Consider the following 24,921-nt stretch of genomic DNA (forward strand, 5'->3'; position numbering starts at 1 on the left):
TTTTTTTTTAATCCCAGAATCTGGCACACTGATTCAAACGTAATGGGTCAAATAAAGTTTTATTGAATGAATTCATAGAATTGCATCGTTGTGTACCTGTGAAGCAAGCAGACAGTAAGAATGACAGAAAATGACAAGTGGCCTTGGTTTAAGAGTATGCAATTGCTTTAGGCATTAATGGTTTTATATGTTTTTCTCTATGCCATTTTGCTGATTGAAATATTCCAGGCACAAAAGCTTTAGGTGCCACAGAAGATAAATATCATTATAATGTAATAATAACAGTAGCGAAAAAGAAAAAAAAAGTACTAGTAGGCTAAAGTAACACAAACTAAACCTTTAATGGGAAAAATTCTCTTGGTAGCTAATTTCAAAAATAGTCTTTATCTAAAATGAAATCATTACTGTCATAGTTGCCTTTAAGTGATACATTAACTCGGAGATAACTGCATTGCTCCAAATGTGTCAGCATTTAAAGTCTGTCTTACTGGAATTTTTCTTAATTTATTGTAATCTAATAATCATAGGATGCATTATTTGTATTTGACACAGTTATATTTTTACCATGCACATTCATTCAGCCAAGGAAAGATTGTTAGGCTAACATTATTCTTTCTACAGAATGCAATCTTTATTCATGTGCACTTGGTGAATGAGTTCTCTATAAGCACATTAGCAAAATGTGAAAAAATAAAACCTCTGAGTCTTCAAAAGATGGCTGCATAAAATAGTTGAAAAAAATTTGCAGGGTGGCGTGTATAGACATTTCACATAAAATATGATGAATAATCTGAATCAAATGCATATTTGGGCTTAGAAGTAGCTATAATAATTTTGTCAAATGAAACAAAATGAGTAAACTGGAATGTCATTTTGTTGACTGGAAGAAGCCAGCTTACCAGTTGAAAAATAGCTTCATATTTTATTGTATTTTTTAAGCCTCTTCATTTATTACATAAGTGCACTCTCAAGGGTAATTGCCTTAAAAAAATCTTTGACTTATGAAATGTAGACAATACCGTCAGGATTTCCAAGTGTTATGAGTTCTTTTTTATGTCTCTTGTTCAGGTGCAACTGATTTTGACAGATGTATTGTTAGGTTACTGGTATAACATGACATCTTTTTTCAGATGAACTGAATAAGAGTGATTTTGACAATAAGTAGATAAGACACGGTCAGAAAGTTGAAAAAAACATGTCAATGTCACAGTTATGCCACAAATACCACAGAACAGACCTTACAATATCATTAAGTCAGGGTCTTTCCAACAGTGTCCTTGAGAAGACAGAAAATAGTATTGCCCTTAAATACTACCACTTAGCCACAAACATAAAATAAGACAAAACACAAAGGTCAGTTTAATATGTACTCAAGGCGGCATTTGATGAGTCTATGCTATGTGTGTACATTTGTGTATAGACCTCGTTAACATACTGTATGGATGAAAGAATTTTGAGATATCAAAACCACTTTTTCTGGAGCCAAAAAAACATTTAACTTTAGAATTCCAAGAACTCCATTAAAAAGCATTGCTTGTGAAATATGCAAAGTGATTTAATGTATATTAATTATAAGTTTGTTTAATGGAATAAGAAGAAATAGCCTTTAATAATATGAGAAAAAGGCCAGGCACAGTGGCTCATGCCTTTAATTGCAGCACTTTGGGTCGCTGAGGTAGGCAGATGGCCTAAACCCAGGAGTTCGAGACCAGCCTGGGCAACATAATGAGGACTTCATCTCCATAAAAAATAAACAAAATTACCCGAGCATGGTAGTGCACACTTGTGGTTCCACCTACTCAGGAGGTTGAGGTGGGAGTGTCGCTTGAGCCTCAGAGGTCAAGGCTGCAGTGAGCTGAGATAGTGCCAGTACCACTGCACTCCAGCCTGGGTGACAAGACCCTTCCTCAAAAATTATATATATGAAATTATATACATACATGAAATTATATATATATAAAGTTATATATATATGAGAAATTTAGGAATACATTTAAAAATGTATTTCTAGATCATGAATTTTGTAAACAGGTTAGTAAAGACTAAAATGAAATCAACCCCATGTGTCAACAGGGAATTAGATGTTTGGTGGTCGTATTTTCCCTTACTATTGGCTGGTCAGAAGCTGAACTACACAGTCCCTGACTTACAGAGATTCAACTTACGGTTTTTTGACTTTACAATGGTGCAGAGACAATATGCGTTCGGTAGAAACCATGCCTCAAGTACCTATCCAGCCATACAGTCTTTCACTTTCAGTGCAGTATTCAATAAATTACACGAGATATTCAACACTTTATTATAAAATGGTTTTTGTGTTAGATGATTTTGTTCAACAATAGGCTAATGTAAGTGTTCTGAGCATGTTTAAGGTAGGCTAGGCTAAACTGTGAGGTTTGGTGGGTTACGTGTATTAGATGCATTTTCAACTAACAATATTTTTAACTTAAGATGGGTTTATCAGGATATAACTCCATCATTAGTTGAGGAGCATCTGTATATGCATGTGTATGAGTACATATACTGCCTTTTCTCAATATATAATTCATTTAAAATGCTTTAATGGGAAAAGATAGCCTTAGAATGCCTTCTAATATCTTTGTTTCTAGGATCAGAAGTGGTTGATCTTGACGGAAAAAGTTTCCTTCTCTACAGATTTGATCAAAAATCCCTGAGCCCAATAAAAGATATTATTTCTTTGAAATTCAAAACCATGCAGAGTGATGGGATTCTACTCCACAGGGAAGGGCCAAATGGAGATCACATCACACTGCAATTAAGAAGAGGAAGACTCTTTTTACTTATTAATTCAGGTAAAACTATTTGGTGAAGTGCTCAAAAATCTGATCATTTAGATATCACCTAAGTAACTTATGCTTTTATAGCTTATCTTTTAGCAGTCAGAGTGCCTTATTTTCAGATTCAAGGGCTTGTACATGTGTCAATATTGTTCTTTCATGTAAAAATGTTTCATATTTTACAAATTGCACAAAATCTTCATTCAGTGTTTTTTTACATAGTGCTGATAGAACCGTATAGCTATTTTCTAACATCGTGAAGGAAGGGATGGGTCATTGAAAAATGTTGAGGTAGTAAAAATAATGAGGTTGTAGCAAAGATAAAATTTACATAGAAAATGAGCATGCAATCAGTAATAATGACAAAAAGAATTAACAGCGGAGGAAATTACAACAAGGTTGAGAGATTATTATATTCAAACTTCAGGGAAATCCATCCTAGTGTTTGAAATGGAATGCATAGAAGGAGATTGCAATTATTATGAAAGATGGTGGTCCACAGAAGGGAAACTTTTTTTTTTCTTTAAACTGGCAATAATGGTGCTGTTATTTTTCTCCTCTTCTAAGGTGAAGCTAAACTGCCTTCCACTTCCAACCTGGTCAATCTCACCCTGGGCAGCCTGCTAGATGATCAGCATTGGCATTCAGTGCTCATCCAGCGTTTGGGCAAACAAGTCAACTTTACAGTGGACGAACACAGGCATCATTTCCACGCACAGGGAGAATTCAGTCTCGTGAATCTTGATTATGAGGTGTGATGGTTATGTTTCAATTAATGCTGAGTTTATTATGTATATGTGGTTTAATCTCCCAAAGGAAAATACCTTATAAAGAACTCCCGTTTTCAGTAAATCATAGAACAGGTGAAGCATTTCCCAAGCAGTCTAACTCACAGTAGCAGCTTTCGGCGTATAGTACTTGTACCTTCATCTTTCTCACAGTATGTAAATTCATTGTTATAGAGGGAGATGATCTTTTTACCTAAAATATGTAGTCACAGAACATCATATGTAGGAAATCTTCTGCACCAAAAAATCTTATTACCACGAGCAAATATAGGATGTTTGCTATGACTTCTTTGTGTTCTAGGGTATTTGTGAGCAGTATAGATTTATAAGGAGAACGTAGCAACAAACTGATTAATTAATTCATTAGCAATGGATTCAAATGCTCAAATATCAATATGTGCCAGAAGCGTATCTAGAATAAAATATTATAATTGGTTATAGTGTTAAACAGATCAAGTTTTCCCATGTTATAAAGATGTATTTTTCATCAACCAATGAATATCAAAGCCAGATGTGATCAGCAATTTGTAAAAATAAAGTTCTAGTGTAAATAAAAGCTAAATGCATAAATTTGTTTTAAATCTATATCTTAATTTTTGTGTGTGTAGGGTTATCAAAAATCGATCTGTGTGTGATGATTGTAGCTATACTTGCTAATCATAATTAAGCAGATTTTTAGAAAATCACTAAACAATATTATTGATGCCATTTTTCTTTCTAAGATCAGCTTTGGAGGGATTCCAGCACCTGGAAAATCAGTGCCATTCCCACATAGAAATTTTCATGGATGTTTAGAAAATCTCTATTATAATGGAGTGGATATCATTGATTTGGCCAAGCAGCAAAAACCACAGATCATTGCTATGGTAAGAGTCTCTACACGAAGATATTAGTAAAACTATATTTCCTTTTTCCACACAGTAAAATTTCTCCATTTTAGGTTCCCATTTGACATGATGTTTTAGAGGTTACTCTTATTTAAATATTTTTCTTTGGTTGGCAATATGCATATAAAAGATTGGTTCTATCTGAAGGAATTATAATTTTGAGGGCATAATTATTTTTATATGAAGTAAAGCAGTGTTTTCATGGGTGATATTTTAATTTTATTGTGAATGTCATTACTCGCAGAAGCCTAATTTCTTTTGATCTGTATTTTTTTTTTCTTTTTTGAGATGAAGTCTCACTCTGTCACCCAGGCTGGGGTGCAGTGGCACAATCTCGGCTCACTGCAACCTCCGCCTCCCAGGTTCAAGTGATTCTCCTACCTCAGCCTCCTGAGTAGCTGGGACTACAGGCGCCTGCCAACACACCTGGCTAATTTTTTGTATATTTTGTAGAGACAAGGTTTTGCCGTGTTAGCCAGGCTGATCTTGAACTCCTGACCTCGGGTGATCCGCCTGCCTCAGCCTCCCAAAGTGCTGGTATTACAGGCATGAGCCACTATGCCCAGCCTGCTCTGTGATTTTTTAAATAAGATATTCCCTGACAAACTTACCAGATGAGCATATGGAGTTTCTGGAATCAGATGACAACCGTGTATATTAGGGAGACATTTGAAAAACTTGTGTTTTGCCATAGTCATTCATGATAAATAAAAGAGACGAATAGACAACAGCATGTAAGAAACATCACATGTAGGAAATCTGCACCAAGAGATCTTACTACCACAAGCAAATACAGGATGTGTTACAGTATTGCATCGGCCAATCTGTCCAAATGGCAATGTTGGTCAGACTGCATTACATTCTAATTCTATGGAAATGGGGAGAATTTAAATATAGCTGTCTTGGTTAGGTTTCAGTTAGGGAAGCAGCACCAATGTTAAGTATTGTGAACAGTGGATCTATATTAGGACTTGGACCTTAACAATTTTCGGAGGAGCTAAAAAGTGAATGGCCTGGCAGGGGAAGTGTGGGGATCAGAGAAGTCATTAATTCTGCCCAAAGCAATGGTGTGTGGAGGCATGTTGGAACTTAACAGACATTTTCAGCCTAGGAGGGTTGAAGAAATCTTTGGCAGTTGTTGCCTGTGGATAGCCACCACCCCTGTGTGTCCCCAGCCATGCATCCAGGGATGGGCCTGGGCTTGCTGTTGGTCGGTCAGGCCAGCTGTCAGGAAGAAGAGATGGGCCGTAGTGCAGGAGAGCAAGGACAGACTGGAACAAACCAGCTGCTGTGTGACCACCCCTCATTGCACATGATTACAAAAAAAACCTTAGGGGCAAAATGTGTTGTTGGTGTTTTAATTCTAACTGTCAAGTATCACCCAAGCTCTCTTTTTTGGCTTTTACTCAGAAGTAGACAAGTAAGGGGATTCTGGGAAACATGGTTTCTAGCTTTACCAGTTTGATAATAAAATGCAGGCACATATTGATTTGAATGAATTTCTTTCATTGCTTAAAATCCAAAGTGTGTAAATTTAAGCTCACGTGTCAGCAAATCCCAGAGCACATCACAAGTGTATTTATTGTTTAAACAGCATTTTATTTCTAATTATGTGAATTGGTGGTATTTATATGACCATAACAGCCAGCAAGATTTTAAAATAGTTTTTTTAATGAAAGCGAAATTATTTAAAATAAAAATAAAAATATTTTAGATAGATGTGTGTGTGTGTGTGTGTGTGTGTGTATTTTGTTCATAAAATGAGTTTCTAGAAACTGCAAGGACCATTCACTCTTCATTGGCAAGAGGATTTGCTGCTGGTAAGCTATCAGGCAGCTATCCAAATGATGAGTAAGATCAAGCTGCAGGTTAATGGGTACAAAAATATGATTAGAAAGAAGAGGGGCAATAAATTCTAGTTTTCAATAGCACAGTAAGGCAACTATAGTTAATAAGGATTTATAGTATATTTCAAAATAGCTACAAGATAAGTTTTGTAATGTTCTCAACACAAAGAAAAGATAAATGTTTGAAATGATGGACATCCCAATTATCCTGATTTGCTCATTACACATTATATATGTGTATCAAAATACCACATGTGCCTCATCAATATATACAACTATTATGTATCACTAAGAAAAAAGACCAAGCTGCAGCTGGTAAAAATGTTTCTTTTTTTTTTTCCCTAGGTTTGATAGTCTTAAAATTGCCTTTACATATATGGGTTAGTGTAGTTTGCTGTTCAGCTTTTGTTATTTCATTCATTGGAACAACGTATTTGCTTATAATAAAAGTGAATTCACTTTTCACAGATTCATAATAGAGTCAAATGTTTTCATTTGACCAAGACCAAATGTTTTATTCCAATGTGTATTCTTCCAAATAAGCTTGACTTCATTGACTTTTAAATTTATATTAAAGTTGAGAAATGGAGAGAAGAGCAGAGCAAAGGGTTGAAGAACTTTCAAGAAATATGGCAGTGATTTGGATTGTCATGTTGATAGCAGGCGGTTATTTTAAATCGCGGATAATGTGAGATTGAAAAGCAGCCTTCAAATTCTGTTACTAATGTGATGTGAATAACATTCTGAAAGCTTTTTCTTTTACTTTATTTTCAGGGAAATGTGTCATTTTCTTGTTCACAACCACAATCTATGCCCGTGACTTTTCTGAGCTCCAGGAGTTATTTAGCACTGCCAGACTTCTCTGGAGAGGAGGAGGTTTCTGCCACTTTTCAATTTCGAACTTGGAATAAGGCAGGGCTTCTGCTGTTCAGTGAACTTCAGCTGATTTCAGGGGGTATCCTCCTCTTTCTGAGTGATGGAAAACTTAAGTCGAATCTCTACCAGCCAGGAAAATTACCCAGTGACATCACAGCAGGTAATAAATGCATTCCCTGGGGCAAAGCATATGGATTTGAAAGATTTCATTCTCTCTGTGGCCAAATTTTATGCATAAACAAAAATGTAATATTTGCTTCAGAAATGAATACTCAGGTTAATAAGATTATAAGTACTCTTCCTTAGAGGAACTCGATTCCAATTTTCTTTTAAATATGGTTCCAACACTAGCAGTTCTTATTAACCAAAATGATAGTTTTGGGGAACTGAAGTTTCCTTTCATGACCCTCCCACTCTAGACAAAGAACATATCCTAAGGTGATGTGTTTTGGGGAAAACGTGAAGACCTTGAAATAGGCCAACAAGTTAACTAAGTGTCCTTCAATGGAAAACTAGACTCTTCCTAACACACCTATTAGTCTTATCTGGTCTGTGAGAAAAAGGGAGAGGTCTTTCTGGGATCTATATCTATATCTCTGTATGAGTGTACAGTGTGAACGGTAACTTTATTTGCTGATGTCTTATGTAAAGAGTTGAATACATTTTGGGGGGATGCAAAGATTCATGCAAGATTCCTCATTTTGGCACCAAATGAAATTCTCTTTACTTCTAGGCAATACGGTTTCGTTTTAATGATTAGAAGTAATATACTTAAGGTGACTATATGAGTGTCTGGAAAATCAATGTCTAATTTAGGCCAGTGCTTTGAGTGAGGGGTGTTTTTGTCTTTTCATTAAAATTACGTAGTTCTTGACAAAAGCTCTACATCACATTTCTACATATGTACAATAGCATCTAAGCCAAGCAACTAGAGGTTGCCTTGGGGTAAATTACTACGTTAATTTAATAAATGATCTTTAAAAACAACTTAAAGATTCCATTGTACTACTCCTCAATATTAACTAAGACCAAAAAATAGTGGAATGTAACTTGGAGAGGAGAAAAAAATGAAAAGTTAAAATACAGTTGAAAATTAAATACGAGAAAACAAGTATACAAATGGATATACAAATGCCTATTATTTGTATGTCTTTTTGTTGCTGTACTACTATTGTAGTTTAAATATGGAACTGAGAATTCAATATTAGTTATAATTTTTAAAGAGATACTATGCTGTGACTTTTTATTTAGTGTTCAAGATGTGGTAGATTTGCAGGCTAGACAAAAAGAAATAAATTAATCAGTCTTATATTAATAATTAATAGGCCCTGAAAATGAAGGTCTAAAAATGTAAGCTTGCCATTAATGTGTCATTTATTGTGATGTATCTGACATCTTCTGAAGTGGTTATATTCACACCCTAATTTTCAGCATCTTAAAGAAACCGCTTCAGTGCAATGTTACTTTGGGGAGCTCCATGAAGTCAGCCTATTTCTTTTTTTTTTTCCGAGATGGAGTTTCGCTCTTGTTGCCCAGGCTGGAGTGTTATGGTGCAATCTCATCTCACCGCAACCTCCGCCTCCCGGGTTCAAGTGATTCTCCTGCCTCAGCCTCTCAAGTAACTGGGATTACAGGCATGTGTCACCACACCCAGCTAATCTGATATTTTTTAGTAGAGACGGGGTTTCTCCATGTTGATCAGGCTGAGGCCAGTCCATTTCTAACCACTTTACAAGCATGTATAGTTAATATATTACTAGGTATAAGTCTCATAGAATACCCTGAGGGATTTAAAAATTTCTAGATGAATGTTTAAATTCATATATAATACAATCTGTTATGACATCATCTGACTTGGTATCATCTGACTTGGATTATTTTCATACTAACCATAAGGATACTAGACTAAATATGAATGTCAGTACCCTGAAGATAACACAAGCAGGATTTTACTTAAAAACTCTCTCTACTCTTTTTTTTCAGTTTCTTTCACAATATTATTTTTTGCTAGTTCCCGTGAAGCAAGTACATTTTGCATTTGAAAATAGACTATTTAAATGGTAGTTGGGTGGGAGGTCAGTTTGTTCTCCCAAGGGGAAGACTTTCCATTTATGTTTTACGTATGCAACACTTGATAATTAAACCAGTTGTCAGGGTATATTATAATGACTTTCAAGAGAACCGTGTCTTTATTGATGGATTGCTATCACATTGTACTAAATCTTTTCATTATATAAGGACGGATTAATTTTTCTTAGCTACTGGAGATATATTTTACAAATCTTATATGTTTGAAAAACTCAACATTTTAATATATTTTATAATGAAATTAAGATTAAATTGTATTGAGAAAGAACTGAATTGTGCAAATGCTTGAATTATCAGACTAAATTTTAATATGATGTACAGTTTTGCAAATCGTCATTTGGAATTATTCAAAAATATTATGTCAGCTTAAATCATTTTTGAAATATTTAACACATTATATTAGTATAAATCATGAAACATATTAGCAGCACTATAAAATCCCTTATGACACAAAATATTTTTAGTCGTTGCCACCTTTATAAATGTCAAAGCAAAAATCAATGAGCAGTACAGTTTTATGTTCCCATTTAAAACAAAGTTTTTAGTATCAAATTTGAGATTTCTGCTATGATTTTAGCATTTCTGCTGCTGTTTTTGCCTAACAGTGAAAATCAGGCTTATAACCATGCCTCTTGTCCCCATGGGCAGGGCCTGGCAGAGGCAGGCTTGCAGTATTTGAGATGTTTCTAAATTTTTCTATTACTAAGCATTCTCAGTTCTTGTGCCTCTGACAATGGAGCAGCCCCCTTGATTTGCTGCACTCAGGAGAGCCATTTTTGTCAATCCCCCTTCCTCTCTTTCGCTCTTGAAATATTCCTAACTTTCGGGCTGTAAACCTGTCACCCTTTAAACTCCTGCTCTCCACCAAAGTGATGGGTACCAACCACCTCCATATTTTCATTTTGGCAATAGCTATCTAGTAATCTGGATCCTTAATTCTGGTTAGTGACTACAGTTAGTGGATATAAGAATGTCTGGCACTTTAGAGCGTTGGAAAGAGGCAACACCCTTTGGTTTTTCCCTGAGGAATGGCCTAGGTATAATTGCCTTTTGTACCTTTGCTGAACTCCTACCCTATATGGCAGGCTGATTTTTTTCTTATACATCGTGTACTACAGGTATGTGTTGTAGTCTTATGAGAGGGTGATGACAACTAAGCTTTCATGTTTCTGATGCAATTTAGGACTGGAACTAGAAGACGATCTATAGAGAGGGAGTAGATGTAAATCTTTTTTCTCCTGCTGTGTTTTGTATATTTATGTGGTTTAGGCTGGAAGACAGAACAAAGAGAGCAACAGAAAGAGAAAGAGACAGAGAACGTTCTAGGCCATAATCTCATGGTCTCCAATGTGTAATTGCAAACACTTCCATTTACTATTCCATCCTTCCATTATTCCAATTGGCATTGTCAATGTTTTCCATCCAAAGACTGCAATTAACATATCTGGAGTTAAACAAGTTGAATTTATTGCTTATTGCAACAGAGAGAACACATCCTGGCAACCAACGGTTGTCTGAAGACAAAGTTGTTAGAATGGCCTAGGATTTGGGGTTGTGTTAGCTGATTTGTGGGAGGTTTCAAGAAAGTGAAAAATTGCTGTAGACTAAATGCTGTCAGGAAGTGAGGGTAATTCTATGATTAAATATCTTTGTAAACCTTATCTAGAAGGATGAAAGAATGAAGTAAGGCTAAAGTTGTAATTGGTAAGTACAGAACAAAACAATTGGTCATTCATAAGTATTAGGAGAGAAAGAAGTTCGTGTTTTTGTGGTTTGTACAGTAGCTTTGCTTCTGTCTGTGTTTAGACAAGATTATAAAGTAGTCATGATTTTTCCCCACCTTCATTTCATTATAGTCATAGAATGGCCTTGTCTGATGTTGGTGTTGTGTGTTATTGTTGATGTTCAACAGAAGAACACCAAAGCCCAGCCCTCAGTGCCAGCCAGATTCTTACAACACCAAGGTCTCACTGATGGTACCAGGCCATGTTCTAGCTGTTGGGGCCTGTTTTTCTTAGAGTTAATTGTTTAACGTGAGCAATAAATAAATAAAATAAAATAAAGTAGGGGACACACCTGTCTTGCAGACAGGGAAGAGTGTAGGTTTTGGAGTCAGTCTTGGTTTTCTGTTTTCCTTCAGCTATCCAGCAGCTGGATATGACCTCGGTAGTTTCTTTTCCTCTCTGAGCCTCATTTTCTCCTTATTTAAGGTGAGAATAATAAGTTATAGTGAAGATTAAATGATACTATGCATAGAAAACTCCCAGTATTTGTTATAAGTAATACCTCAATAAAATTATTATTTTATTATTATGACAACATGTTCCTCCCCAGACTTAAAAGTTATGAGTAGTAGGAGTGGGTGCACAGAATTTTCATTTACTTACACAATATCAGAAACAAGAAAACAAATTCAAATTCTATGATTTCTCCTTCTCTTTCCTGTTTCACAGTGGTGTGGCCCTTGAAAGGGGCCAACTTATTATCAGCCCTAGTAATAGGTATAATAATATGATAATAGTATAACTAGACCTATAATCAGACCTAGACCCTTTGTATACTTACAAAACAATTAGAATCTAATTTAAAATTAGGTAGAGTTAGTTGAAATGAGTTCAAGGGACATTTTGTGATTTGAGTAATAAATTCCAGTTGACAGGTATTAAGTCTCCTTATCATAGGCAAATAATGTTTGTTACAAAGGAGGCTTGGGAAAAGCTTTCTAAAGGTTCCCCCACAAACACGGCAAAACTTCCTTCTATTCACAACCTGTAACCTGCTAGCTTGTTAGATGAATGTGTTTAAATGTGTGCCAAATTACAGAGTGGGTTGCTCTGGCGGTCTTTTGTTCTTAATCTATTTTTTGCTTCTATATGGACAATAGGCCTCTCCAAGCCTTTTAGTTAATCCTGTTGCATGCCTAACCAATGACTGCCCAGAGCCCTGCTACTCAAAGTATGGTCCCTGGACCAGCACTGGCTCAGTGAAATACTTTCAACTGATCTATGATGAGATGAATGTTAAAATTGAGATTAAACTCCTAGAAACTGGTAAAAAGAGATCACTGCAACATCTAATCTCATGGTTAGTGGGCTTGTATTTTATGTCTTATTTATTTGTTATTTTATTTTATTTTTTTAAATTTTAGATTTGGGGGTACAAGTGCAGGTTGTTACATGCGTATATTGCATGGTGCTGAGATTTGGGCTTCAACTGAACCCATTATCCAAATAGTGAACATGGTACCTGATAGGTAGTTTTTAAATTCTTGCCCCATGCCCTCTCCCCTTTTGAAGTTCCCAGTGTGTGTTGTTCCCATCTGTATGACCATGTGTACCCAGTGATTAGCTCCCACTTACAAGTGAGAACATGCTGTATTTGGTTTTCTGTTTTTCTGTGAATTCGCTTAGGATAATAGTCTCCAGCTGCATCTGTGTTGCTGCAAACAATGTTATTTCATTCTTTTTTATCGCTACATAATATTCTGTGATGTATATGTGCCACGATTTCTTTATCCAACCCATCATTGATGGGCACCTAGGTTGATTCCATGTCTTTGCTGTTGTAAATAATACTACAATAAATATGTGAGTGCAGGCATCTTTTTTGGTCAGTGGTCCTCAACCCTTTTGGCACCAGGGGCTGTTTTCATGAAAGACAATTTTTCTATGGACTGTAATGTTGGGGGTTGGTTTCAGGATGATTTGAGCAAATTAAATTTATTATGTACTTTGTTTCTATTATTATTGTAATATATAGTGAAATAATTATACAACTCATAATAGTGTGGAATCAGTGGGAGCCCTGAGCTTGTTTTCCTGCAACTAGATTGACCCATCTGGGGGTGATTTGAGACAGTGACCATCAAGCATTAGATTCTCATTAGGAGTGTGCAACCTAGATCCCTCACATGTGCAGTTCACAATAGGGTTCGAACTCCTAGGAGAATCTAATGCTGCCACTGATCTGATAGGAGGCAGAGCTCAGGTGGTAATGCAAGTGATAGGAGCAGCTGTAAATACAGATGAAGCTTCACTTGCCTGCCAGCCACTCACCTTCTGCTGTGTGATCCAGTTCCTAACAGGCCACAGACCTGGTATCGGTCCATGGCCCTGGGGATTGGGGACGCCTATTTTTGGTAGAATGATTTATTTTCCTTTGGGTATAGACCCAGTAATGGGATTGCTGCATCGAATAGTAATTCTATTTTTAGTTCTTTGAGAAATCTCCAAACTACTTTCCACGGAAGCTGAACTAATTTACAGTTCCACCAACAATGTACAAGCATTCCCCCCTCCCTTTTTTTTCTGCAGCCTTGCCAAAATCTATTTTTTTAGTAATTTATTTTCCTCATATTTTATAAAAGTATCAATTTGCAATAGATCAGATAATAAAATGTTCATCCCCACAGATAGTTTGAGAAGAACTGTTGGACACCAGTGGAAAGTCTAAAATGAAATAAGAGAAGTAGCGTCTTGCACACAGGGCTTTGAGATGTAGGAGAAATGCCGGGGCAGGTGGGTAGACTGTACATGTGACACAGAGAGTGTATAAGAAATTTCTCTCTAAATGAGTGAAATGTATCTTAAAGGAAGCACTGGATGACAAATCTAGGACATCTGATTTATTTTAATCCAGTCCTGTACCATCAAGGATTACATAACTCTATTCAGCTGTCTATTTCAGAGTCCACTCTTAGAAAACGTGTCTAAATGTATCTAACCTACATTCTTCCCATTCCAGTTTTCAGGCCTTTCCTATTATCTTGCACAAACCAAACCAGAGTTGGGTCTTCAATAATCTTTTTTTGCTTCATGGATATGATGTAAAAGTGAGCTTCTGTGCCCTGGCTAAAATTTGTGTTAGACTAAATATGTCCAGGGCAAAGACATGTAATCACCTAAGGGAGTTTTGATGCATTTTTGATCCAAATGTATGTGGTAGAAATTGCTCGGGGAAATAAAAGAAATCACATATATCAGAAAAGAAGTTTACATAAAATCAGTAAAGAAATCACATGCAATATCAGAAAAGAGGCTGTTTGGTTTTGATAGATTGCTTATATTTTTTGTTTATTAATTTGATCTACAGAATCATACAGAGTTGACTATTCAAATGGATGTAAACCTGACTGGTAAATTCACGACAAAGACGCTTAGATTTCACATCTCTGCTCAACATTTAACTACATAGCTCCTTGTAGAATCGATTGCCTGTAAGAGGAAAAGTCTATGCATTCTGGTGGATTCACGACACTGGGGCTTCCTTAGGAGGGACTAGAGATTGCTTTTTAGAGGTGATAAGAATACCTCGATTTTTGATTTTAGCAACTTTTGACTTTATACATATATACATATATATAAACTTGGAAAATACAGGGAAATATGTAAGTAAATAGAAACAATCACATTTTTCCTTTATAAAAAACTTTTTATTTGATTCTTTTTATTTTTTTATTTTTTATTTTTGTTTTGAGATGGAGTTTCACTCTTGTTGCCCAGGCTGGAGTGCAATGGTGCAATCTCGGCTCACCGCAACCTTTGCCTCCCAAGTTCGAGCAATTCTCCTGCCTCAGCCTCCCCAGTAGCTGGGATCACAGGCATGTGCCATCACGCCCAGCTAATTTTTTCTATTTTTGGTAGAGACAGGATTTCTCCATGTTGGTCAGGCTGGTCTCAAACTCCCGACCTCGGGTGATCCGCCTGCCTCAGCCTCCCAAAGTTCTGGGATTAAAGGCATGAGCCACCACACCTGGCCAAAAACTACTATTTCTATGTAAGAACATTTCTGTGTTCAGTCCCTTCCCATACTTACATAAGAATATAGTTAGGGCCAGGCGCGGTGGCTCATGCCTGTAGTTCCAGCACTTTGGGAAGCCAAGGCGGGCGGATCACGAGGTCAGGAGATCGAGACCATCCTGGCTAACATGGTGAAACCCGGTCTCTACTAAAAATACAAAAAAAATTAGCCGGGACTGGTGGTGAGCACCTGTAGTCCCAGCTACTCGGGAGGCTGAGTCAGGAGAATGGCTTGAACCCGGGAGACGGAGCTTGCAGTGAGCTGAGATCGTGCCATTGCACTCCAGCCTGGGCGACAGAGTGAGACTCTGTCTCAAAAAAAAAAAAAAAAAAGAATATAGTTAGAATTGTATATAAATATGTAGAGAGTTTATTCACATTGTTTACTATAGTTATGTTCTGAAAAGTCTGTGAACACTGAATTAGGGAATACTGAATTTTTGCTCCTGGGGGAAATACAGAGTTAGGTTCCTGGGAGCCTCTGTCACAACATTTTCTCAACCAGTCAATACATAATCTTGTTTTATGTGTGTTTCTGTTTAAGGACGTCTTCTTTAGTATAATGTTGTTGATTCATTAACATTGGACTTATGGCCAACAGCACCCTAACTCATGCCTGAATGAAACTTATCTAACACATGTATTTTCTCCAAAAGACACATCACAGCCTTCTTGCTCTTAGGAATGCTAGACAACAGTTCAGCATGATATTTGGGGGCCACTTTAAACAGTGAAATCACGAACAAACTTATAAAAATTTAAAGAAAATGTTATTTACAGTATGAGAGCTAAAGCAATAAGGGAGAGCATTGCCCTATTTGCCCTCAGCAGGAAATGTGGACAGGGCCGCTCAAGGTCTTTACTGCTCTGTACATGTCCTCAAATGACTGAGAATGCCCCTTCAAATATTGATTTGAGAGTTATAAGTAAGTTCCAGTAAGGAAGCAAATTCTCAAATATGAAATCTACAAATTACGAGAATCAGTTGCATATACATGGCTTTTCACGGTGCTTTATTTTTAACTTTATGCCTGTAAACTTTCACTATTTATTAATAGTTTGTTCCAATATTGTTGTAATGATTGATGGTATAGTTTGCTGAATACTCTATTATCCTACCATAAAAAGGTGGTTATAAAAAAGTGCAAAGTAGCAGGTAAACCATCTTATTGGGTATATCTTGGAATTTTGGGAATTCCTAAACCCTTTCTCTCTAAGAAGGAAATCACATAGATGGAAGCTAAGATCAATCTGTGACAAATAATTGAAATACTGTAACCATCCAGAATTGTCCAGGTTTGGGAATTTGGAATGCCCCATTTTCCACATAGAGGATGCTGATTTCCAATTTGTCTCTCTTTCCTTGTTGATATCATTGTTTTTAATTAATAGAGTTAAGTACTATAGCCAATTGAGTGATGTGTATATTGCTGTTTCTAACCAACTCCTTATAGTGTTCACTATTGAGAGAGATCTCTAACTGATTTCATCTCCCTAGGTGTCGGATTAAATGATGGGCAGTGGCATTCTGTCTCTTTGTCTGCTAAAAAGAATCACTTGAGTGTGGCGGTGGACGGCCAGATGGCTTCTGCTGCTCCTCCGCTGGGGCCTGAGCAGATTTATTCAGGTGGCACCTATTATTTTGGAGGTAAGAATAGGTGCCAGGCTCTATGAGCAACTGAACCATATTTGCATTAGTACCCCCGTGTCTTGGTGAAGTCATCATGTTTTAACCAATATGAATACTAAGGAATAATTTTCCACTGTCTTTGATCATGGCCATTTTGGGTGGATCAAGTCAAAAAATTCTGACCTGAAATGCATTTGTGCAGGGTGGACTTACTTATGTTTACAGTTTCTATAATGAGACTGATTTTAAGTAGGCCATCCTCTTCAGTTCTTACCTTCAAACTTTGTTATATTTTCCTAATGTTAAATGATCCTTGTATGTCTTCTTCTGATTTTATGGGCTGATTTAATTGCAGTATTTTCTTGATTATGCCTCTTAGCTCCTTCAGAGCATCCTTATTGCTTCCCTACTGTCCAGTACAGAAGGACAATATTATACCAAAGGACAGATAATTTAACTTAATCAGCCCCAGCAACCTCTTCTCCTTGTTAAGCATAAGGCACTGATATATTTGATGAAATCAGGGCATCAGCCTTCGACACCAGCTCATCTCCCTTAGAGAACAAAAGCAAATGAAGCATCCACCTGCCCAGTGGATGTCTGTTTGAACTAAAAGCTTGGAAAAGAAAACCTAAAAAATGGAAATGAATTTTTTATCACTGGCAAATTAAAACAAATGTTCTTTTCCGTTAGAAATGCAATGTTTTAAAACTGCCAGCAGTAAGACTCGTTTCTAATCATGTTGAGGTGTTGCTTATATTAGCGTTGTTTTGTCGTTGTTACGTTACATTTTAATAATTGCTTGTATCTGGAATCATTTTTGAATTTGATAGAGGTAGCTGAGTCTTTATTATTCACTAATAAAATACAAATTATTTTCTAAGTATTGACGGTGAGCACACAGTCCATGAATCAATTTATAGGATTCTAAAAGCAAAAGAACAAACAAACAAAAAAACTGCTACATAATCCATTACTGTGAAAGGCTGCTTAGGGCCAACAATCTGAAAATATGTAATTGTTTCCTTTACTGAGATGTTTAGACCGTGCTGCTTATAAAACCTTTTGGAATATATGATTGATTTTATGGCAATCCATAGTAATACATTCTTTTAATAAATAGTAAAATATATAGAACAACTTAACCAAGAGCTTTCACTTCAAAGGAAAAGATTTAGAAGCACTAAAAGAGATAAGGAAAGAAATAGGCATATTGTTAAATGATGCAAAATAAAAGACTGGACAAAATTGTTTGTAAATCATGAAAATAGAATCATCATTCTTCACATATTTTGTGTCCTTCATGTTCAGGTTTAACAATGCCTAGCTAGTTGATATAAATTTTTACTCTAGTGATTGCTTTTAGTCATACTGTAATGTAATTTTATAGTAAAATATATCACACATGTACTCTGTAGTTTTGCTTGTTTTTATTATGATACATATGATATACATCATCTTTTTAAAAAATATTTTTGAATAGTTTTAGATTTACAGAAAAGAAGCAAAAATATAGAGTTCCTGCACACCCGACATCCAGTTTCCTCTATTGTTCACACCTTACATAATATATACATTTTAAAGATAACTAACAATTTTTCTTAAGTATACACCTACCCATGTGTCCCTCTGCTAAAGAAAGATGATCAATGCATGTCTGTCCCTTGTATCATATCTTTTGATCTCCCATGTAAATGCTCTCCTGAATTTGGGTTTTATTCTTGCTTCATGTTTATTATAATTTTACATCTATTAAGGTGTTTCTAAATAATATATTGTAAGAACTTCCACAATAAAATTCCAACTTCAGGGCTTTCTTAAAAAAATTACGAATCTCAAGTTTACTTAGGTATCTCTGTTTATTCCATCATTTTTTCAATTGATGTTCTTTCACATCAGAATATGCTTGACCTTGGCATAAAATTCTATTGGTCATTAAATACAAGCCCTGCAAAATCCAGGCCACCCTAACAGTTCCAGGGCTGGAAGCAAGGAGCCGAATGACAGCAGAAGACCTGCTGCCAAACTCTGCCCTGCACTTCGCAGCCTTGTGCTTCCAGAACCAAATTAAGATGATCCACCTTCCAGGAAGCCCAGCCCACTTGGGTTTTGGGCTGAAAATTCTGGATCCTGGGAGTGAACTAGAGGGGAAAGGGTTCTAAGTGGACACATCATCTTTTCCTGTGAGGCCTTTTGGTACCATGGGAAAGAACATGACTGGAGGAGGGCTAAAGTAGGGTCCCTAAAATGCAAGACTACCACAGGGACCTGGCTGGTACAGGCAGTGCGGTGATCAACTCTTGCCAACTTTAGCTGAAAGTCCTTCATCCTGGGAACAACCTCCTTCCCCCAGTCCTGGGCAAACTGTGACCGTCGTTCACCCTGGAAAGTTCTGTGTAGATGAGGCTGCTGTCTATCACTAGGATCTGTGTTGTCTAGGTGGAAAGTGTTTTTTAGATAATTCTTCAGCCAGTTTATGTTCAAGTAAAAAGTTATTCCGTGTTGTGAGACACGTCTCATCAGTTCTCCTTCTCTCTAAATTTAACCGCAAGTTTCCAGCTATTTTATCTGGGCTGTTCCAACAGCCCGGGTTATAGCTCCACTCTTTACCAGTCTTGACAGTGGCTGTCATATTGGGAGAGTGGGCTGCTCCTGACTTCTATTATCCATCCATCACTTTTTACTCTGTACTTTTTTTTCCACCCTCAAACAGGTGCTTTTCACAAAGTCAGACTGCATTGTGGTGGTACGTTCTGCTCAGCTTTTATCATTTATAAATTATACATTTTAAATTTAGATTCTCTAGATTGAGAATGGTTGAGTGTCTAAATTCTGTACATTCTCCTGTGGAATCTTTTGCAATGCCTAACACACCATGAAGCACAATCTGGGGATACTCTGTCCAAAATTCTCACATCCCCCTCCCTTGTGTAAAGCAAACATTCTCCATCCAATGAACTGACTACAGCACTGTGAAGTCTAACCTGACATCTCACTTCTGCTGCAGTGACATATAGCGATAATTTATCTGTTATCCTCGGAGGTGCTTAACATGCTGACTGCCTCCAGTAATGGATCCATCCATTAATTCAGCGTTAAGTATTCTTCAGAAATCTTCCTATTTTAGGACTTTCATCTCAAATTGGGCTCAGTGCTGAACTTCTCTTTGGTATTGCATTATATTAACTTGTTGCTGCCTCTTATCATAGACTAATGAGGCTAACCTGGGTTGAACCCCTCTTTGTTCATAGAATCTCTTGCTTATTGAACATTGTAGCTAGAAATATGAATTGCCTCATGATAGGATAGTATGCTTTCTGTAAAATTCCATGATCTTTCCTTGTGACTCTGGGTTTGCTTAGCTTTGTTCCCTACAGGCATATTGCACAATTTATTTTATTCTGAATTAGTTTGAGATGTGTCAGGAAATGCCACCTGGAGAAAAGAAGATTAGCAGAGTTATTTATATTCCTGGCATATTATAGTTGCTTCAAAATATTATTGAACTATTATCCTTTCAGTTTTTACCCTAACATTCTTAATTGGCTAATAAATCATTCAGAATACATACTGAGATTATGGTAACCATATCTTACACTACACAAGAAATTTAAGCGCTGGAAATGTGTGTAGTACCAGGTACAATAAATTAACACTCAAAAAGCTTTGATGAATTTTTCTTGATATATTAAATTTGAAACTTCAAAGTCTCCATTAGGTTAAAATAAAATGTTTCAATGTGTCTGATAATAGTTTTAAATTTGAATGCTGTCCTTTACTTGCCATGTAAATGTATTTTGTCAGCAAAACAAAGCATTAAGGAAAAGTATTATCAGTCAAACAATTTAATTATAGTGGAAATTCACAAGTAGAAAACTAGTGTGGATTATACAGGAATTAAGAAGTTGCTGACTCACTTCTTATTCTTTGAAATTGTGATAGTGGTTGATGACTATCGTGGCAAATAAAGATTAATTTAAAAAAATAATAACCACCCATCTAGTCTCTGTTCCGTGGGTTCAATTGTTTTGATTTTTAGGTCCCATAAATAAATGAGAACACATAATGTTTGTCTTTCTGTGCCTGGCTTATTTCACTTAACATAATGATCTCCAGTTCCATCCATGTTGTTGCAAGAGGCTGGGAAGGGTAGTAGACTTTGGGGAGAAGTAGGGGATTGTTAATGGGTACAAAATACAGTTAGAATGAATAAGACCTACTATTTGATAGCACAATAGGGTAACTATAGTCATTAATAATTGTACATTTTAAAATAACTAAAATAGTTTAATTGGATTGTTTGTAAAATGAAGGATAAATGCTTGAGAAGATGAATATCCCATTCTCCATGATGTGATTATTTCACATTGCATGCCTGTTTCAAAATATCTCATGTACCCATATATACACCTACCATGTATCCATATAAATTAAAAATTGAAAAAATGTAATATATGTATTCATACTCGATAAACTTACTTATTCCACCTGGATAGTAGAGAAACATTTAGAATGTCATTAGACCACAGACAATAAAGGTTAATATTATATTTATTATTAAAATAATTATAAACCAGCCTTATATAAATGTTAGGAAAAAAATCAATATAGATGAAACATTCTTTTATGAGGCAAAGAATAAAATCAAACTGTGAAATATTTTTGATATTAAGCCATCAAGACTTACTAAAATCCTTGTGTATGTGGTTCCTTTATGTATAGAAAAATACAATAATTAATTAGATAAACAGTTCGTAATTTTATTCCAAGCCAAGAGAACCCATTTTCCAAATAGTTAGCTTTATAAATACAAAGACATTTCACCATTATTAATGTATCTTTTCTTATACATAGTACATGTTTTCATCTTTTATGTTCTTAATTTTGCAATTCAAAATACTAAGTTTTCATCTGTAAGTTATATATAGTTTAATATTGCTGGCTGGCATGTTTAGGATTCTGGAGCTAATGTTTATATTTTTCCAAATCTAGATCAAGCTAATATCCTTGCACATTATTATAATACTAGTGACTTCCTGGGAATGCTATGTAAATAAAAAATTCTTTGTATGAATTTCAGTTTATAATTTAGACCAAACTAATAATGACTGAAGTCATTATTCCCTCCTTTAATACAGAAAATAATCATATGCCTCTTTCTTTTATTTTTTAAATGAAGTTGTCTATGATCCTGAATTCTGATTCGTTATGATGCGTACTGGTTTTATTTTGTTTTTATCAGGTTGTCCTGACAAAAGCTTTGGATCCAAATGTAAAAGTCCACTTGGTGGATTTCAGGGATGTATGAGGCTCATTTCTATCAGTGGCAAAGTGGTAGATCTGATTTCAGTTCAGCAGGGGTCCCTTGGGAACTTCAGTGACCTTCAGATAGACTCGTGTGGCATCTCAGACAGGTAAGGGCAATCTCACTTCATCTCCACCTACTTTCAAACTTTGGCATCAGATTAAAATTTATGTATAAGATGAACAATTATTCTTTCCTCTTCCCCATTCTTATCTGTTCCACAGGAAATGGATTATATTTACATTAGAAATAAGAAAAAATGCACCCTTTGTTTAAACGTCATATTTTAAATGACAAAATTTGGAAGACTTGGCCATGTTATGTATGGCCACATATGTACACATGCTACCAGTTCGCCAAAGATAATATTGATGCTGCTATAATTTTAGACAAGTATAGATGTATTAAAAATATGTCATTAAACTCAATATATTAAGGCACTTGAACAGTAAAATTGATCATCAGGTACCAGTAAATTTGAGACTATGCAGTTAGTTATCAAACTGGCATTTGCTACCCTGACAGCGGAATATTTTCCAAGGCAGGGGAATTCAACTGGTTGCACTTCTCCTAATGTGCCTCTTTAACAACCCATTACCATCTTCTCTGGAGGGAAAATGAAAATGAACTTCTCTAGAGAAGCTTGGGGTTGTGGTATTGATCAAGGTATAAGGATGATCAAAGTTTCAACAAGAGCATCCATACAGGACATGACAAGGCAGGACTTGAGAGTTAATTGTGGAGGAAAAATAACCTTAAAATTAATATATATTTTTGGCTGGCACGGTGGCTCATGCCTGTAATCTCAGCACTTTGGGAGGCCAAGGCAGGTGCATCACCTGAGGTCAGGAGTTCGAGATCAGCCTGGCCAACCTGGTGAAACCCCATCTCTACTAAAAATACAAAAATTAGCTAGGCTTGATGGCGGATGCCTGTAATCCCAGCTACTCAGGAGGCTGAGGCAGGGGAATCACTTGAACCAGGGAGGCGGAGGTTGCAGTGAGCCAAGATCACACCATTGCACTCCAACCTGGGCGACAGAGCAAGACTCTGTCTCTAAATAAATAAATAAATAAATAAATAAATAATATTTTTTTGAGACAAGGTCTGGCTCTGTTGCCCAGGCTGTAGTGCAGTGGTGCGATCTGAGCTCACTGCACCCTCCACCTCCTTAGCTCAAGCCATCCTCCTATCTCAGCCTCCTGATTCGCTGGGACTGCAGGCACACAACACTAGGCCTAGCTAATTTTTGTATTTTTTTGTAGAGACAGGGTTTTGCCATGTTCAGGCTGTATGCCCACTTCAGCCTCCCAAAGTGCTGGAATTACAGGCGTGAGTCACTGTGCCCAGCCAAAAATAATAATTAATAGTAATAATTGAAACCTGTGGTGAGGCATGAGCAACTATAGCTAAGTCATCTTGCCAGTCATGCTTTGATATCAAGGCTGTTAATTTTAATTATTGAGTTTAATGGAATGCCATAACCATTACAGATTAAACAATTTTTAAAACAGTGTGACCAAATTAGCCTCTACCCTGTAGTAATGTTCAATATGTATTTTGAATACATACATAAATTATGAGAATCAAAAGTAACTTTTTACTTTTATGAGACATTTTGTCAACAAAAAGACTCTTCTATTTGTATCCAACAGACCACTCAGTAATATTTGTCAATCCTGTTTTGAACACTAATAGATACTTCATTATGTCTAGAAAACAGTAATAATAACTGTATTCAGCAATAAGAGTAGAAGGACATAATTTCCTCCCCACAAATACTCATTTCTTTATCTAAAACAATTTGCAGAGAAAACAATTCTTTCTATAATGAAAGATGATATGAAAAGAGAGAATTTAGACATTAAACCTTAACCGGCTTGATATGGGGATTGAATGACTTCTGGGTCCATTTGTTGTGAACTTGTCCATAGTTACAACCTTAACAGCTCTGGAACCTAAAACCTGATTTGGGGGAGGGCACGCAGAGGGCTTCCTGGGCCTGGCTTCTCAATATGAGGCTTGCTCACAGAGGCAGGGACTCCCCAGCCCCTGAAGGGGAGCAGCCATCAGGGAAACTGGCAGGGAGAGGCTCAGTCACGCACACTCTGAGTGGTAGTGCATGTTGATTATCTCGGATTGCAGAACATTCATTTGGTACAAGTATATCTACCCTTTGTCCTATGTGGACATGTTCTGGAGCCGCCATTTCACACAAGGACTCCCAGTTGCCTACTTTCTGAAGGTACATACTTTCTGTAAAATAGAGGACCATCAGCGCATTTGGAGAATACATCACTTTAGTGCCATACCTTAAAAATGCTTTTCAGAAACAGTTAGCAAATTATGGATAGATCTTGACTATACATGTTTCTTCTTAAAAGATGCTTTAGGCTAACAGTAATCCTAACAATCTTAAAAATACAGCAAAAATCAAAGTAACATTTGCATACTTTTTAAATTTCCAAGTGTATCTGTAAACCTGTTGTCTTATACTCAGAAGAAGATATATATTTAGTTTGGTCTTGTATGCTATACCTACTGACATGGCGTCCCAAGATGGATGGCATCCCAAGAATTAAATGGAGCCTTAAAAAAAAAAATCTGTGTACCAGGCCTTATGCTAAGCACTTAACATGAGTGAGCATTTAAATCAAGCCTCACAAAATCTCTTAGAACCTGTTCTTCATAGTGTTTGTTTCCTATAAATATGGAAACAGATGCACAGAGGGAATAAGTTGGCTAAAATGACATGGCTAAGAAAAGGCAGAGCCCAGCCTCTAGCCCCAGCCTCTGGATCCAGGGAAGTCTCCCTGAAATGTTTGCCTGCCATGCCATGCAGCCCCTCTGGGTGCAAGTTAACATTTGGGGTGGTTAATATTTAATCCAATCATAATAAACGTA

General features: G+C 36.4%; 1 protein-coding gene across 1 annotated transcript in view; it reads left to right on the forward strand.

Annotated features, from left to right (window-relative positions):
- The window catches only part of CNTNAP4 (contactin associated protein family member 4), a 291,788-nt gene that overhangs the window by 177,052 nt on the left and 89,815 nt on the right, over positions 1-24,921 (forward strand). The window contains exons 5-10 of the mRNA XM_024233533.2: positions 2,610-2,813; positions 3,366-3,550; positions 4,309-4,452; positions 7,095-7,356; positions 16,581-16,730; positions 21,955-22,126. Of these exons, the coding sequence (XP_024089301.2) occupies positions 2,610-2,813; positions 3,366-3,550; positions 4,309-4,452; positions 7,095-7,356; positions 16,581-16,730; positions 21,955-22,126 (1,117 nt within the window). The remainder of the gene's footprint in view (positions 1-2,609; positions 2,814-3,365; positions 3,551-4,308; positions 4,453-7,094; positions 7,357-16,580; positions 16,731-21,954; positions 22,127-24,921) is intronic.

This window comes from Pongo abelii, chromosome 18 (assembly GCF_028885655.2).
Source record: "Pongo abelii isolate AG06213 chromosome 18, NHGRI_mPonAbe1-v2.0_pri, whole genome shotgun sequence".
NCBI lineage: Eukaryota > Metazoa > Chordata > Mammalia > Primates > Hominidae > Pongo > Pongo abelii.